Raw genomic sequence first — 18,030 nt, forward strand, 5'->3', positions numbered from 1 at the left:
AGATAATCCACAGACCTTGTTGTGAGCAGTGGAACTATTTTCTTCCTACCAAACTACACCTGCCAAAAAAAATCACATGCGAAGGGTGCATCTACTCATGGATGAGGCTCATGCTCGTATACTGCTAGCTCACCTGAGTTAGCTAATGTTACAACTCAGCCGAGGACGCCGTCAATATTTATGTCTCGCGCTGTCACGAGCACCACATGCTGAGTGCCATCTAGTTGCATTATATATGAGAGATGTCAGACATCACACTACGGCCAATACTCCAACTCACATTTTATTTTGGGGGTGAACTGTCCCTTTAAAATGAAATACAGGCTTCAACATACCGGTTGCCCTGGGCTTTCATCACCACATGGCCCATGTGTCTGTTTATCCCTTTTCGTGCCCACTTTGCTGTGTAAAATAGAGATGCTGCTGTCGTATTTTTTGTCGATTTATTCAGAAATGTTCAAAGAAACTGTACGCGGGATAAAAAAAAAAAAAAAGCCTGTGAGCCGTAACTATAAGACAGCCTGAACTAAAAGTAAGAGCTCATTAAATCTTGGGAGGAAAAGTAGGGCTGATGAACAGGAGGGCAGCTAAAACATAAAAAGTGTTTTCTGAAAGTTATAAACAACTCAGTATGAGCTCACTGGCTTTTTTTGTAGACGAAGAAACCTAAAACAATATTTGGTGAGTGGTTTGTTTTATTCCCCAGTGTAAATATGCCCACGCTAAGCACGAGAGCTCTTTTTTTTTAAACAACCGTCTTGGCAATATTTTATTAATTCATCGCCTGATGAGATCAATATATAACTTTAATTCTGTTCATGAAAGCTTACTGAAACTGCACTGCTGAATAATTGAGCAGAGCCCCACTTCAACCCTTTCATATTGTACAGTACTCGTTTGAGATGCTGTCTCCGAGCGCTGTTGATAATGACAGTGTGAAAAACACAGAGCACGTTCATGCTACTTTCCTGTAATTTTGTTTGGTCTTTTTCGACAAAAACAAACAGGTCTGAGGTAACTGTGAAGTCGGTTGCGTGTGTGTGTGTGTTTTTTTGTTGATATACTGCCACACAACCCACAGGAGTATCTGTTGGAAACAACAACAAGCATGTCAGTTGAGCTTTCAAATACATTTTTCAGTTTTGTGAGAGGGAAATCATTACTGACAGCTAGACACACGTCAAACTCCCAATAAAGTTTTTTTTTTTATTATGAACAAAGGGCTGTATTTTCCAAAGTTTGACAGCAAAAAAAAAAAAAATTCTTATCTGTGCTGTGTCTCTGATGCAAAGAGTTGATTTACTGACACCCACACTTGTACATCTCAATGACACTAGTTCACTCTCAATGACGATAAAACATTTACGAGAGTGAAATAATCTTGTGTTTTTATTATGCAATTTCACTCTGTGTCACATTAACCCAGCCGAAGACTGGACAGTATGCTCTCTGACTGAATGTTGTCTTAAATAAAGAGTCCATAAAATGAAATGTCTGAAAATTTAGAGGTCAAAGTTTTTGCTACTTGTTCATTGTTGCTATTTACAAGACTTATATCACAGGTTTTTATGATTGCTGAAATAAAAACTTCATTGCAACAAATAAATAGTCAAAAAAAAAAATGCTCTTCCCTGTACACAATATATTACAGTGTGTATTCATCACTTTTCATTATACAAAAATACATACATAAAACAAAATGTACTTTTCTACTTTATCCTGGAGTGAAAATTCCACCAGAAATCCTGAAACGTCTTCAGTGAACATCAGCTGCCCAGTCAGTCAGAGTACGGAAATGAGAAACAGTGTTGGAATTTGCCAAGAAGAAAACACCGATCAAAAGCATTTATAATGTGAACACTTTTTCTAAAGTAGCGCACTTACAGGAAGATAATTAGTGTAATCGGCCTTGGACTGAATTGTATATCTCAGCAGAGTCAAATCTCTGACTCATCATTTATGTATCCCAGACCGTCCAGACTTGAAATGTTGGCCATAGGTGTGAAGTGGTGCTCCCCGTTCCCTTTGAAGTCAACAGCAGAGTGATTATTATTGGCACTGCAAGGTCTCCCAGACTCAGGCCCCAGGAGCTTTATCTCTGAAGTTCTGTTCTGGATGTGCATGTATTCGGCTGACTGCCTCTTCGCCTCGCTTTCACTGGTGCGCTTTGCAAATTTTAAGCATTCCCAACGTCCTTTATTCCAGATCCAAAATATGACCCCCAACAGGGAGAGACTAAGCAGCGACAGCAGAGTCACAGCCACCTCTAAACGAGTTACCTTGCTGGTGTCACTTTGGTTCTCGGGCTTCAACGGTTCCTTGTTGGTCAGGTTTGGCTCCAGCTCCGGTGTAGCTGTATTCACATTGTAAGTAGAATTTGAGGAATTTGTCACCTCATTGCCAGGAGTAGTGTTGTCCCCCACTCCTGCGCGAGAGTAGAGCTGCAACTGATAAACCGCCACAGTCCGGTTGTACGCTCTGCCGTTGATTAGCTCTACTGAGTCACATGTGTACAAGCCTGCGTCCGATTCAGAGGCCCTCAGGATGAGAAGGCCCCCGCTGTAGATGTAGTATTTGCTGTTGGAGTGAAGTGTTTGGTGAGAGAATCGCCACAGGACCTGTGCCAAGTTGGAGTGGAGCTGGCAAGGCAGCTGGATGTTGTTCCCTGGAACTAGGGTGAAGTCCACAGCTGCTACTGGATCTAAAAACAGAGACATAGTATTCTTGTTTGTACAGTATGTATATGTTTTTTATGTGTATCTATATATGTATGTATAAATGTATAGATGCACATTTTTGCGTTTTTTTGTATTTATGTAAAGCACTGCTTTGGTGCTATACAAATACATTTGAATTGAATTGAAGACACACATATTAAGGTTGGTCTCCCTGCATACTAATGAATAAGACTGCTGGGATGCTGCTTCTTACAACAAGTCTTCCCAGTAACGCATGCAAACAACGCGTTGTAAACGTACCTGGCTGAGGACATTGTGTGACGTCTGCCTCCTTCAGACTTTGTATTGCAGTCTTTGCAGATGATACGCTGTAGACTGAGGAGCACTGCTCTGTGGTGGAGTCCCAGGCACAGTAAGGATCCCTGGCCACGATGCAGTCCACACAAGTGTCATAGCGGCTGCAGTTACTGACCGGCATCTGGATAGCACCAAACTCTGAACCTGCGTACAGTTGTCCCTATGTTTGCACACACACACACACACACACACAACACAAATTCAGACCGAAGCTTATTGTACAATATTTGCCAAGAAAAACTTGACTATAACCTATTATGATGATGATGATGATGATGAGCTAACAAACTATATTGCCACTATGTTGAACCTGTTAGGAGTTACCTTGCCGGATGAGAGGCGGAGGATGCTAATAGGCACGGGGGTTTCGTACAGTTGAATTTCCTCAATAATGAACATCTCTCCTGCGTTGTTGACAGCCTTCTGGATGTAACCGTTTTCTACCAGGAAACAAAAAAAGGACAATTTAATACCCACTTAATAAGTGCATTTCACAAAGACATGTTTTAACTCATTACTCATATGGAATGTGTGTCTTAAAAGGTACTGATTAAACAAATGTTGTGGCTTTAAAGGCGTAATAAAAAGGATGAGACGCACATCGATCAGGTGCTTTTTCTTTTTTTACTTTAACTGAAAATGCTGTTATTGAGAAATACTCAGCTCGTTATCTAGCAGCCCCGAAACATCAGTTCTGTTTATAGTTTAAAGTTCTTTATTGTCATGTACATAACAGTTTCAGAGAAGCTGTTGATGGCAATGAAACTCTTAGATCTCAGGCTCCATCTAACTGTGCTCATTAAAGATGTATCAAAAGGAAATCACATCAGATTAAAAAAAGAGAATCTAAGACATAAAATAGTGGAGAAATTCAAATATAGGGTATAAAATAATACATTTGTGTACGGTAATTGCAAATTTACTATTTATTTTATTTATTTTTACACATATCGCATAATTTACCAGTGCCAATGAACATGACGGCATATCTCTGTCCGTCCAGCGCCAACACACTGTCCACGACGATCCGAGTCAGCAAAGCTCCCCTCTTGACCAGCAGCGGCCCTCCTGTCAGCGGGCGAACCGCCTCGTCCATGAGGGGGCGGTCTCTGATGAACTGGAGGGTTTTGTCAGGAAGGTCCAGAGAGCGATTCATCCCCATTTTACGTGCCACACTATTGATGCACTGAAATAAAAAAAAACTTCTATTCAGAATTGTGTGTTTTTCTAAATTTCCCTTGTACGCTTTAAAATCCAGAATCACTTCGGGATTTTACAAAGTCTTCAGACTCACCGCTCCTGGTCTGGGGACTGGCACCTCTCCAGTGTACATCACCCACTTGATGTGAGATGTCTCCACAGCGACCGGTGTCTTAAACTTGCCCTCATTGAAAATATCTCGAATGGCAGACACACTATATGCACATACCGCAGACACCTGGGACAAGCCCCTGGAAACACACAATCAAAACACATTTAGTCAAGAAAACGGCGGGAAAATACTTTAATATATTAAAAATATCAACTGCTAAATTAAGTTTTTGTTTTGTTTTGACCAGTGATTGTGTAATTGTGTAATTCTCCCACATTGACCGCTCATCTTGCTGCACATCAACACCCTCCCTTAAAACTACAGGATTTGATTGCGAGTACTTACGACTGCGGAGTAAAGACAGCGTAGAAGACGCTCTTCCTCCAGTCCTTGTCCTTCAGCAGGAAGACATCCTGGACAATGGGGGGCAGGCTGGGTTCAGGGAGGGAACAATCCAGACGAGCTTTCAGGAACGACGTCCATTTCCTCTGCAGTGTCCGCTGGCCGCCCATATCCCCCTAAACACAGAGACAGAGCGCTCTGTCATGTGCACTTCTGCAGATACTCCTCTTAACAGAGAGAGAGCGTGAGGCCAAACACAACTAGCAATGTAATTAAACCTACTCTCTCCTAATGTCTCGTTTTTATTGAGTACTTAGTGATACCTTGCAGACACGGGCCACTCGAGACACTGCAACTTTGCTGTAGAAGTCGTACTCCATGGCGTTCTCGCTGAAGAACATGTACACCTTGTCATCATCGCCATCAAGAGTATCAAAACTCTCACCCACAAAGTCCATGTAGACAAAGTTTGGCTCTGAAATCATAAAACACGAAGTTAGCGCTTAGGAAAAGTGCAGAAAAATCTAAAAGATGTTGCCTCAGTCACATTAAAGGATATCTAAATACATACGTCATCATTCATAAATGTTGCTGCAGTATATTCCCTCTAAACTATGCATATCATTAAATACAACTTTAAATGACCCATTTTTGCATAGCAGGAACTCACCACTGAGCCAGGAGCTCTTAAACTCAGTGCGGAGAGCCAAGTCCGAGCTGCGCAGAACCACCGGCTCAGAGCCCAAGAAGTTGATTGATGTAGCAGAATACAGGTCATTTCCTGTTGGACAGGAACAAGAGGTGAAGAAAGAATCCTGGAAATCCATTATTCATATCAAGTTGGAACAATATCTCATTCATATGCCTACTACTGAGACAAGTGGCTTTTTCTAATTAGTATATATGTAGAGTGAGCAGGTATCACTAGCAAAGATATTGGGTGATATCTGTAATTCATTTGGTGCTCAGGTCTCGTGGCTGGTGAAATTTGCACACAGTTATCTTTCACTGAGCTTTTCTGTTGGTGCACTTTGAACGTTCAGCAGTATTCTGCGCTTTGTTCCTGTTGGCAGCAAACCTGACTCAGACACTCACCGACCATAAGGGAGGAGTATCTCTGGAAGGGATCAAAAGGACATTTCCCCTTTCCCTCCTCCTGCTTTCCCTCCAGCCTCAGCTGTCCCTTAACAAATGTCTGTCGGAAACAAGGGAAAGAAAGACTTGTTAAGGGAGCGAAAAGAAAGGAAAACGGGGCCATGTTATTCAGACACAGTGCTGGGACACAGGACTGAAGTGGTTCCCATGTTTTAGCCCTTTAACTTTACGTTATTACTATAAGTATAACACATATACAACACATTTTTAGATTGATCTCCAACACTCAACTCAGCTATTGTTTTGTATTCTTGTCCAAATGGTATCTTGCAGAGGCTGACCGTTGTTCTGTCTATGCTCGGGTCGGATGATCTGCCTTGTCCACCCGTAGACTTCACCACTGGCATATTCTTATTTATAAGGCTATCTGCTTTTATCTTACCTACAGATTTATATCCTTCACAAATGTATAGGATGTTATTCCTACTATCTGTCCCTAAAGCCAGGACTGAATTAAGAAAAGGTTGTTTAAGTAAGCTGCTCCCTCTACTTGCAAAATACCCCTAGTCTTTAGAAACTGGTCTCTCTGGATGCATTTAAAGGAATTTTAAATGACTTGGAGGCCGGCCCATCTGGCTGTAGATGTCTTGATTCGTCCTTTATGTTGATGAATTACTTTTGATATTTTATGATTCTCAATGAAACTCAATAAAAAATAAATAAATATTGAGATCGATCATTCTGTAAAGTAAACATAATGTTTTTATAAAGTTTAGGTTATTGTGTTGTGATGCTTTTGGGAGGCGCAGTCCTCATTCATGCTTTTTATTTTTAGATTTTTTATTCTAAACCAAGAAGCATATTAGAAGAAGGAAGTATACCTAATACCACTTCTGGCTGAGAAAATATGTTGACTCTGTTTAACAGAGAAGAGGATATGACTTTTCTTAATTAACTGCACTATTAAACCATCAATCGTTAATCCTTTAAAGGATAAATCAGGTTATATTTTATATATTTCTTATTATAAACAGATGCTGTGAAAAGCCAAAAACAAACAATGAAGGTGTTGTGTATCAAAAGGTTGATTTTGCTTATTCCTGTGTGCCACAGTGTTTGACTGTTGCCAAAAAAATATTGAAAACACATCAAAGAGCCTCACTGTTGTACTGAGTGACACGTTCCTCTTTTTAGCGATGAACGCGGTTTACTTTGAGTCGGTCCCACATGCACCCTCCTGGTGCGGTAAACACTCACTAGAGAACCAGTTATATGTGTATAATTGCGCAACTTAACATAGTCCCCAACAAAAGCTCTATTTAAAACAAAAACAAAAGTGACCAGCTGTTTTCACTGAGACGATTAAACTATACATTTGTAACCCGTTTTTATTCTTCAGTTCATTTTGTCATCGTTGGCCAAGAAACTGGCGAAACATTAAACATCTATTTTGATTGCATGGGAACTTTAAAGAAGTGTAACTATCATTAGTGGGATTCATCGTGGGTTTATAATCACAAGTAAAGGAAAACATTTAGCAAATGATTTGAATGACTCAGACTCTTCCGCTAATAAACAGAGACTCTGCCGACAGAAACTATTTAAACTAACTACATATTCTACAGTTTACTTACCATGTAATCACAGGTGGGGCTAAAAGCATTTGTGCCACACACATACATCGTAGTGGCATTCACTCTGTGCAGGGTTCGAATGTAGTTGCGGCATTCCACCTGCAACAAAATCCAGCGGAGAGAATGCCAAGGTCAGAACTTTGTTAGTTCAGCCGCGAAAAACACAAACATGCCACCTACACATGACTGCACTGGCTGTGTGGGGTTGAGCTGGTGACCAAAAGGTCAAGGCTGTGTACATGTATTTTCTTCTTGTGCCTTTATTTGGATATTCTGGACGCAGCTATAAGCAAATCCCTTCAAAGAGAGTTCTGTGTAAAGATATGAATGATTTACAAATGCACAGAGATAAACTGCATGTTGGAGCAAACTGCTTTCAGTCAACAGTCATCCTTTAAGGCTGTATCCTTACCCTAGAAGTAAAAGTTAGTGTATGCAAGCTCTGTTTCGAAAGACATTACACAAACCTCAGCATGTTTTCCTTTGTACGTGCACTCCCTCTGCTTCTCCTCGGTAACTCGCCAATACACCTGCATCAACAAAGGGAAAGTGTCTTGTCAAAGCACAAAGCAACGGTGTCGCAACCAACCCACAGTACAGCAGTGGAGCTGTAGCCCGTTTACCCTCACACACACATCTATTTATCTAACGTCAAGACCCGTCAGTACACTCTGGAAGGGAGTACCTGCAGGCTGGGACACCAATCCCTCTTCGGTTGTGACTGTTAGCTGTGTAACCACAATTATGAATCACCAGACCACTGTCTAAAGTTCAACAAGACCATTATTCATCCAAATTCTCATGCAAATGTGTACAGTGTTATACTGGCTGTGAGAGCAGTTCATTACACAACGTAATACCTTCAGCCAAAATACACCCTCAAAATAGAGAAAGAGGGCAGATAAAGAAATACAAAGAATACACGTACTGCAGGCAGGAACTGATTATGAAATGTTCTTGTGACAAAGATAAGTCTGAGTGGTCATAAACTGATTAAAGGTATAAGAAAGCAAAACATATATACTTCTATTGCAACTGTCTGAAATACTGGATACTTTCACTTTGTCAGCCTCCAAAAATGCTCCTTATCAGACATACTGAGGGAGAAAATCTTAAAGTGAAGTGCTTATTACTCACATCCACAGAGAAAGAAATATAGAAATATAAACTAAAATATTTAGGTAACCCTAACCACGGATATAATCCAGTCCTGCCTTGAGTGGCTTACTGATTATTTGCTGAAATGCCTTAAACCACCCTAATATATCATAATTGTTGCAATAAATAATTAAATTATATATTTTTATTCTAGCAAAAGAGAATTTGCATGTTAATATGCAACTGTTCTGCAGGCCCTGTGTGTGTTCATCGCTTATTTTACAACAGCTTCAAACTGAAAACAGCTGATCCCTACAGTGTGCCAGACCTGCACATTTTGTAAACAGATTTCTTTTGTATGAATCTCTTCTTACCGCAGCCTTTCTGACTGAGACGTTGTTTATGTCCAGAGCATATACAGCCTCTCTGGCCCCCAGCAGCAGCACACCCAGGTCGTCTCTTATTAACATAGTGGAGTAGTTGAAGATCCCCTCTTCGTTGAACAACTTCAGCTCGTCTAAAAAGGAGAGCATCTGCATTACTTTCAACATTTTAGGTGCCGTGACTCTGCTGTGCAGTGGGGAAAATGCTCCCACAGCAAAAACTAAATGCAAATTCATTGAAATTTTATAAGCTTGTCTCAGCCAGCACAAAAACTAGTTTAGTAGTTTAAAGGATAGTTCGGATTGTTTGAAGTAGGGTTGTATGGGGTTCTTATTCATAGTCAGTGTATTACCTACAGTATTTCTAAAATTGTAAAATGGATCTTTTTACGTGGCTAAACTACGTTTTGCAGCTGGCCCGTCCACAGCAGTAAGTTGCTCAGCTTTCGTGCTGGTTCTCCTGTCCGTTTCTCCAAACTGGGGTCAAGCCGACAGCTATCTACCATAGCTAATACACTGACTATGGATAAGTATCTCATACAACTATCCCTTTTCAGTTACGCTCCTTGTTCACATCCTGGTTAAAATATTTAAAAAACAACTTCTGGTATTTACTCGTCGATCCCAGTACAACACAGTAAGAATATGCCGTGACATTGAGAACTTATGACTTACTCTGGTAGGGGACAGTCATTCGTGGGACACAGTAGTGATTGTTGAGTGCACTAAATGAAACATGGAGCATCAATCCACAGACGATGCTCAGAGCTGAGAGAAGAGACATGGCTCAGAGTCCAGGTGTGTCTAAGTGTGGAAGAGCTGCACAGTCCAGCTCTGCCACCGAAACACCCGATCAGAGACAGAACATGGTCTCAGTCCAGATGTTGCTGTTGTTACACCGCCGGTCGGAGAGTATCTATGTCGGCGTTAGCCTCCAGCGCAGTGCTAATGAGCTACTAGTGTCCTCTCTGGAAGGAGGAGCAGAAGCCATGCTGCCCAGCTACTGGCGAGGGATGCTGGAGGAAATCATCTTAATGGTGCCCACCTCTAGGAAAGATATGAAAACATCAAAGCATTAAATTATTAAAGAGACCCATGACATGAAAAGACTTACTTTAACGATAAGACTGGAAATTAGCTATACATTCAAAGATGGATTAACTTCACGAATGAAAATGGCCGCTGGTTTGCCTCCTAAACCTTATTATTTATTATATAATGTGGTATACTTTATTATTATGTATACCAATGTCCCATCTTTTTAACAGTGCTTGTATGCAGTGAATGTGATGGTGGTCTGCCAACAGTTATTTACCTAATTTAATTATCAAAAAAGATGATTATTCAGATCTTTCAGCAAAGTACTGTCACCACAAGAAAATCCTGCCTCTTAAAAAGGGGCTCGCCAGCAATTTAGCGTTACACTTTCATTAAGATGGGGAACTCACAAGAGACTGATTAAAACCAGAACGGTCAAAATCAACCAAGAAAATCCTGACTTTCAGTGAACCGTATGAGGCCAGTCCACTGGATCCTACAATTCCCATAATGCAACTCAACAGCAGGCCCTCCCTTGCTGGTAAATGTCCTTAGGAAGTCCCAAGTTCACTCAAATTTGTATCAGAAGCTCTCTGATGGAAATTCTGGTTAGAATTTTTTAAGTATAGTTGTCAAAAACACATATGGTATACAAAACAGGGACAAATATATCCACGTTGTTACATCAGGGAAGTCTAGCACCACTTAGTCATAACTATGAAAAGTCATAACTGTAAACTTCACAGAGGAAATTGGTGTTAAGTGAAATTCTGCCATGCTGCCCATCGACCCCCACCCTCTCTTCCTCCTTCACTCTCTGTCTCTTCCTGTCCTCCTCCCTGATAAGAACCTGCTTCCTCTGGGCTCAGCGGGGTTCACGTGGCAAAAGGGGGATCAGCTCAGGTTTGGGCATGCATGCAGATCACAACTGCTTTAGTGCTCCATACCTACTCTGGGATTCATGCTGAATTGAGACCTACCACTTCTTTGGCGTATCTCTTTGTGTTTTGACTGACTGCGCCGTGCAGCCTCATTCAAAATTCATCAAGGCACCTTTTTCTCTCAGAATAACACACAAAGCATACTTAAGAGCAGACTCGCAAGGTAAAAACTATACTCTTATCTTTTTTTGGTGCACACTGCTCAAAAAGCAGCCGCACCACGCAGCTGCTTTGCAAGCTTTGTTTAGATTTAAAGCCTGCAGAGAAAAAAAATACAGCAGATTTCACAGAGATGCATCCTTTGAGACACACACCACAGAGTTCTGGGCTGTTGACAGAAACCAAAATGACAGCATCCAAATTTCCTCTAGAGACAGCCATGCGCTCGCTCCCTTGTGCCTCTGAACAACCTCAGTTTTGAATGTGCGTTTTGCAACAAACTGCCATGCTCCCACCTTGTTGTTACTTGAAACACAGCGGGACAAGCTGCTGCATGTATAGGACTGCTGTTGTCAGAGCGTAGACGTCTTGCATACTTTTCCCCTACGGCTGTGAGGGGAGGGGGGGGGCTGTAGATTGAGAGCCACAGCTGTATGAAATGATTGCAAGCTGTTTTTTCACAGCGTTTGACAAATACTTCCAAACACTGCAGACAGGCAGGTATGGCTTTAACAATAGAAGCAGCAGTTGTCCCTCTTTTCCCTAACTTTTTTTTTATCCATGGTCACACTGGTCAACATGTGACCAGTGTGTGTGTGTCGCACAGAGCTGCTTTTCTTATAGAATAAGACCCTTACATTTAGTCTGTCAAGTTACTTAATTTAAATTTAAAAAAGAAATCAGTCTTTTCTTAGTATGAGATTTCTAACGTTAAATAATGCTGAAGAATTTGGCAAACACATCCACTGAACAACATTACCATTCATTTGTGTGTCCGGCCACCTGATAAACACAAGACAAATATTTACTCTACTTCAGGTATGTTCAGGCCGACTCAACAGGAAAAATGTGTCTCTTTATCTGCTGAACGCTCCACTATCTTCACCAGCTAGTTGCTAACTGTGTGTCCATTTGTTAATGGCGCCCTAGCATTAATAGCTGCAGACTTGATGGCATAAAGTGGCTTATGACCTTTTATTAATCACACACACCTTTATTAATAAAGTCATTCCTAAAGGCTTGTGGAATTCAGCAGGTTGTGTACAACAGATTCTTACATTATTAATTAACCTTTGAAGTTTAACATCATCTCTTTAAGTACCAACATAATAATAAACCACCATCAAATTAGCTGCACTGAGGCAAAGGGTATGTTGTGAAATACTGGTGTAAAAATCCATTTATGTATTTAGTTTATCGGGGATTGATGCTGCTTCCTGTACAGCCAGCAAAACCTGTAGCGCGAATACATTACCCAGTGACACATGCATTGTAATATAAAAAGAGGAATACTTAATAATGTTGCGTATGAGAAAAGAATTGTACAGTATCTGCATACAATGTAGAGCACTATGACACATTGTCATGTTGACATTTGAAGCACAAAGTCAGCATCAGGGAAGATGAGCTTCTGAGAACAAACAACAAGAGTGTGACTAAAATAGTTTCAATACATCTCCAGATGCAAATGTGAAAATGTATCTCCTACATGTACCTTTAGGCAAAGCAGAAATCCTTAAAAAAAAGATTAGCACTGTGGGTTTCTACTCGTGAACTGTGGGTTCAAAGGCTGCACATGAACTTGTACAATACGTTGAAGAAGCCCTCCAGCAGAATCTCCAAACACTCAAACCTCTTGAAGCATGAGGATATTTATAGCTGCAGCTTCCACCGTATCTACAATACTCCACAATGGATATTCACTACGACTATGTGCTGCGTACAAAGGAAAACTTCCACACGGCAGCATCTGAAACGTGCACAGACAGGTGCACTGTTGTCATCACTGTGAGTCATAACAAATCCAAAAAGCTGTGAAGAGTCAGACAGCTGGAGCTGTGACTGCGTAGGCCTGGGCTCTAGCGAGCGTCTTCATTTGTATGACTAGTGTGATAATGGGCGAGGCCTCCTCCGGCTGTAACCGATTAACCTGACTGGCTGACTAACTGGTCTACAGGTTCAATCCTGGTTGAATCACTGGCTGAGTTGTTGCCAGTGTGTGTGTGTGTGTGTTTTCCAGCGTATGCCGAGTGACCCACTGGCAGGCCGGCTGGTGGGCTGGCTGTGATATTCCAACACTGGGGCCTGAACAGGAAACCGGTTGTGGGAGGCTGCTCACCTTTGACACTCCTTGTGTTGCAGACTCACTGGAAAACACACCCCAGTTCAGCAACGGGTTATGTTTTTGCAAGCTCAGATGGCTAAAACAAACCATTCTTTTTTATCATAATGACAGTGGCTTGCCACCTTTTGTTTGGATGTACAGGAGAGTTGTAATTAGCTGAAAACAATACTTTAAAAAAAACAAAACATGCAGTGTGTGGAGTTCTCAAGCATGTCACCACAAGCATCATTAAGCTAAAGGATAACCAAGCAAACAACAAAATAAAAAAGCAACAACCTGTTCAATAAGATCGCTGCTCTGACAAATGACTTGTCATTGATGAGACAAGTCTGGTTGAGTGTATGTGCACGCTTGAACGCACGTATACACACAGAGAAACGCACATCCAGGCAAGTCTCAGCAGGAGCTTAGGCACAAAAGGAAAATATGAACACCCGAACATCTCTGCCTGCTCTACCTGTGTTGTGTGACAAGTTCACTGACAGACGGGAACACTCAACAAAACAAAATGTGGTGAGCACTTTTCATTTGAAATCAAAACCAGGGATTTAATGACTCATTGTTTTGTCCAACTACATAGAATTAAAACCAGGGTTTCAACTAACAATAAATCCAATATGTATCCATTTTGTGATAATTTTCTTGATCGCTTAGTTTATAAAATGTCAAAAACATATTGTGAAAATCGACCACCATAATCCCTAAAGCCCAGGTTGAGATCTCCAAAACAAGATATTCACTTTACAATAATAGACAAAAGCAGCAAATCCTCACACTGGAGAAGCTGGAATAAAGACGCATGATTGCTACTTTTTATTGGTAGAAAAATGGCAAGACAATCATGGAAGCACCAGATATACAGCTATCAAAAAACAATCCTAAAAATACTATGACGTCAGCCTTTCATGCGCCATACACAACCATAAAACAGCTGTCTGGAGAACCTGCTGTGTTATCAAATATCAAATATCCTTACATGCAAAAATGGCAGAATATGCATTTAAGACATTTAAAGACATCCCCTTAGATTATTTTCTGACATTTTATAAATCCAACAATTAATCGAGAAAATAATCGATAATGAAAATAATCATTAGCTGCAGCCCTAGAAGGCGGCGTCAAACAAATCCTTCATGTGTGTGTTCAGTGCATCAAGAGCAGCAGTAGCACACTGGTTTATATTTAACATGTGCGTCAGTGATGTACGATTTATAAACAGATTGTGTTTTACCTGTGTGGGACAACTTTGGCACGCAAAGCTGTTGTGTTGCTGGTTGACATGTAAACCAACATAAAGCAGGAGTTCATTGAACATCCAGTGAGTTTTGGAGTCTGAATAATTTGAGGGGAGAAGCTTTCTTAGCTTTTGGAGGCATTTGATAACTGGTCATGCATTGGTGTGCACGTACAGTGAAACACAAAGGCATCATCTCCAGCTCAGACCACTGAGTTCCAGTGTATTATTATTTGTGGTGCAGCAGTGTGCAGCGCTGTATGACAGCTACAATTGGGCAATCCCCTGAGCAAGTGCACCGACAGCACTTAGTATATCCTCTGTTCCCTCAGCCACACATATCATGTGCTTTAATTCTCTGCATCCATAAAGCTGTACCCTCTTGAATATCAGGTTAACATACCATTCAGTTGAATTCAGTCCCACTGCAAACATGTTAAGACTTTCTGTTGGTGAATTACTGATGTAGTTGTATAGACTTTTACTCCAAACATAGTACACAAAAATATATCCTGGGTCATTTCTACATGTTTAAACTGTTACTTTTTTAGTAGGTTTGCACATTTTAAACTAAATGTTTTTTAAATGGAGAACACCTGCTTTATGAACACTGTCTGGCTTGTGGTTTCTAAGCATTTTAACCGTTGCTTTGACACTTGCCCTGAAGCTTCACCAGCAAGTTTCTCTTGTTGTCACGGTCTGCGGTGGGGAAGCGTTTTGCCCGTCAGCCTAAACGCATATCCTACTACTGCTTAGTCTAGCTTCCAGCTGCTATTATTAGATATATCCTATAATCTTAGATAAGACATAGAAGTTACAGTGTGTGTGCACCTCTCAACCCCACAGGTTGCCAATCCAATTCCCACAGCCAGCTCGAGCTCAGTGGAAAATAATAAGCCTGTGGGAGAAAATAAAACCTGCGCACAAACAAAGCCAATAAGTCTCAACAGCGGCTCGTGTCAGACTCACCAGGAGTTCAGATAATGAGGATCTACATCCGAAAATGTTGAGACTGCTGCTGTTTTTTCTGGTCTTGGCTCCGGCTCGACGCGCTCAGCTCCACCTGTAACGTCCACTCCACATCTAATTCCTGCAGGGAGCGATTATCTGGCAGCGCGCAGCGGTAGGCAGTGCCTGATCATGTGACTTTTGATTGTACCTTTTCGTCAAAGTGTCAGCCAATCAGTTGTAACCGCAAAATAATGTTGTTGTTTTTTTGTGGATTTTTTATTTGATTTTGATCTTTGTTTTAGTTTTGATGTGTAACTACAATCCCACGTTTAAATGCACGATTGTGATATGTCATATAGTAACAATCAAGATATTAAACTGTACAACACAACATGCATTTTCAGCATCTTTTGATTTGTATATTTTTGAAATATAATCTATAACAACAAGCACATAGGTGATTAAAGAAAAACATACTATATTCTTTTTTATTATCATACTAAAGCTACTGTTGGCAACATATTCAAATATTACCAGTGGAAATAAAACAAACATTATTTACCCATTGACAAAAGCAGAAAGCAATTACCTTCTGCCATCTAGTGGCTTATAATATCTATTTTACAGGAAATACCTGAGAAGAAATACATACAATAACATACACATTTCAAGTTTAAAGGAAAAGCTTGCACCAACAATACATTCAAAGTTTAAAATAATAATACAAAAGGAAATCAGTTGGATCTGAAAAATAATATTAATGTTCCCTTGATTTTGACTTATTTATTTATTATTGATGTGTATTAAAAATGCAAAATTAAAATGATAATATGACAGAATAGGATACCTATCAATATCATATACTAACATTCAAGATATTACAAAACCTGCATCTTACCATTTTAATATAAACTCTAACAATAAGCACAAAGCTGATAAAAACATCAACATGTCACTCCCAATCTCTATAATTCATACAAAAAATCCACGTTGTGCTTATTTACTATAGAAAGGCTGAAATAGAACAAATAAAATAAAAAAAGAACATTTTGAATTTACCCATTGACAGTATCCACCTTCTGCCATCTAGTGGCACATAATATCTTTTCTTTTTAAAGATATGATGAGTCGATTTATGAGGTCCATGACTTCCTCACTGTTTGAATCTCCGCTTGTCTTTGTGGTATCCCTGGCCTGGACTCGGGTTGTGGAGGTTTTGGGAGGAAGAAACCATTTTCAGGTTGTCCCCGGGCAACCCTGGCCGAGGTGAAGACTGTTTGCTGGCCACATGACGAGAGTTTACATAGATAGGTTCTTCTCCTGCGTTAAGAGAAGCAAAAACTGGATGAATTTCAGTAGTTAGGCTGCATGAATACCCTCCATTGAATTAATATATTCACCAATATAGTATACATCTAAATTACATTTTTACTTTTATGATGCTTCTCTCGACCAAATCACCTTCAGAAAAGATGTACTCTGTTCCCCCTTAATGGGACTTAAAGATTAATTTAAATTTAAATTTTGAACATTGAACATTTTCTTTGAAGAGAGAAGAACTGTATTCTGGCTAAAAAAGATAAAAAGTAAAATAAAGTTTGACCCTGACTGTGTAAATGGGAGGGAAATTGTCTCATTATATTTTGGATTAAATTGTAAAGAAGGTCATTTACTTCTCAGAAAACCCAGTGACTTGAATCAAATATCTTGCAATTTTCCTGGTTATTAGTTTTATTTTATTTGTATTTACAATTAGGCACCATCCTTAAATATAATCAAGTCTAAAACCTTTAGTTGAGTGGTTGGATATCAAATTAAGATGACAAATAGACCCATTTCTATCACTTTGTCACTGCATTTACCACGAATTGTGTGGGTTGAAACAGGATATGTGGCCATTCACCATGATTGGTTTACACATTGTACATTTAGTAAATTCTTCTTTGGAAACCAATTAAAGGAAATGTCAGACACACACACACACACACACACACACACACACACACACACACACACACACACACACACACACACACACACACACACTGGCCGTAACTATAACCCCCTCTTTACATAACAGTTGCTTCAGCACATTTTCTGTGTCACTGTTCTCATATTTTCAAAGCACGAAGTGCAAACACCACAAACAACTCGTGCTCTGCAGCAAGGCACGTAATGTGTCCTGTAAGAAGTTGTCACTCAGTCAAAATATATGATTGATGATTGCATTAATGTCACCAAATTGAAATTCCTCTTCATTGTGAAGACGGTCAAATGATAAAAGAACTGTCTCGATATGCTAGTCCACTGAAATGTCTATGTTTCATTTCCAACTGAGACGTAGACTCAGACACTGAGACGTTACGTATAGAAACACAAATAGTACTTTTGAATATCCTGCGTAGCCAACTGAAAAGTATCCATCACACAAATATCAGTTTCAAGAAAAGGTCCACATTTACAGGCTTCTCTCTGTCCGTGTGCACATTTCCTGTCCCGGCACCTTACAACATACTATAATGTAAAATACACCAACACACGTTTTATATAACTTAGAATCTATTGTAGAAATACTCATGTCCTGCTGTACTTCATGCACAAACACAAAATAACCTTGTGGCATGCATGACAGGATCTGTTTGTCGATAGGATGAAGCTTCTGTCCTACTTCTAAGTGCTCCAT

The 18,030-nt window shown here is 40.2% G+C and overlaps 2 protein-coding genes across 5 annotated transcripts in view; both read right to left on the minus strand.

Annotated features, from left to right (window-relative positions):
- Positions 1-1,186: 1,186 nt before the first annotated feature.
- On the minus strand, positions 1,187-15,523 carry LOC115007550 (semaphorin-4E). The gene is made up of 14 exons (XM_029430481.1): positions 15,366-15,523; positions 9,575-9,946; positions 8,891-9,033; positions 7,886-7,948; positions 7,419-7,517; positions 5,785-5,884; positions 5,360-5,470; positions 5,013-5,164; positions 4,693-4,865; positions 4,330-4,486; positions 3,999-4,221; positions 3,360-3,475; positions 2,979-3,195; positions 1,187-2,701 (listed from the first exon to the last, which is right to left on the minus strand). The coding sequence occupies exons 2-14, from the start codon at positions 9,681-9,683 to the stop codon at positions 1,938-1,940; spliced, it is 2,427 nt and encodes an 808-aa protein (XP_029286341.1). The 5' UTR covers positions 9,684-9,946; positions 15,366-15,523; the 3' UTR covers positions 1,187-1,937.
- Positions 15,524-15,821: 298 nt separating this feature from the next.
- LOC115007273 (uncharacterized) overlaps positions 15,822-18,030 on the minus strand; it is a 6,277-nt gene continuing 4,068 nt past the window's right edge. For all 4 annotated transcript variants that reach the window (XM_029430069.1, XM_029430071.1, XM_029430070.1 and 1 more), the window contains one exon: positions 15,822-16,667. In XM_029430069.1, the coding sequence (XP_029285929.1) occupies positions 16,501-16,667 (167 nt within the window). In that variant the 3' untranslated portion in view covers positions 15,822-16,500. The remainder of the gene's footprint in view (positions 16,668-18,030) is intronic.

The sequence above is a fragment of the Cottoperca gobio genome, chromosome 4 (assembly GCF_900634415.1).
Source record: "Cottoperca gobio chromosome 4, fCotGob3.1, whole genome shotgun sequence".
Taxonomy (NCBI): domain Eukaryota; kingdom Metazoa; phylum Chordata; class Actinopteri; order Perciformes; family Bovichtidae; genus Cottoperca; species Cottoperca gobio.

Excerpts from the sequence above, each read along its gene's own strand:
- LOC115007550 (XM_029430481.1), bottom strand. The coding sequence starts at position 9,683 with ATGTCTCTTCTCTCAGCTCTGAGCATCGTCTGTGGATTGATGCTCCAT. Across the intron at positions 4,222-4,329 it reads CAGTCCCCAGACCAGGAGCG|TGCATCAATAGTGTGGCACG; the intron begins GTGAGTCTGAAG and ends TTTTTATTTCAG. Across the intron at positions 2,702-2,978 it reads CACACAATGTCCTCAGCCAG|ATCCAGTAGCAGCTGTGGAC; the intron begins GTACGTTTACAA and ends CTCTGTTTTTAG.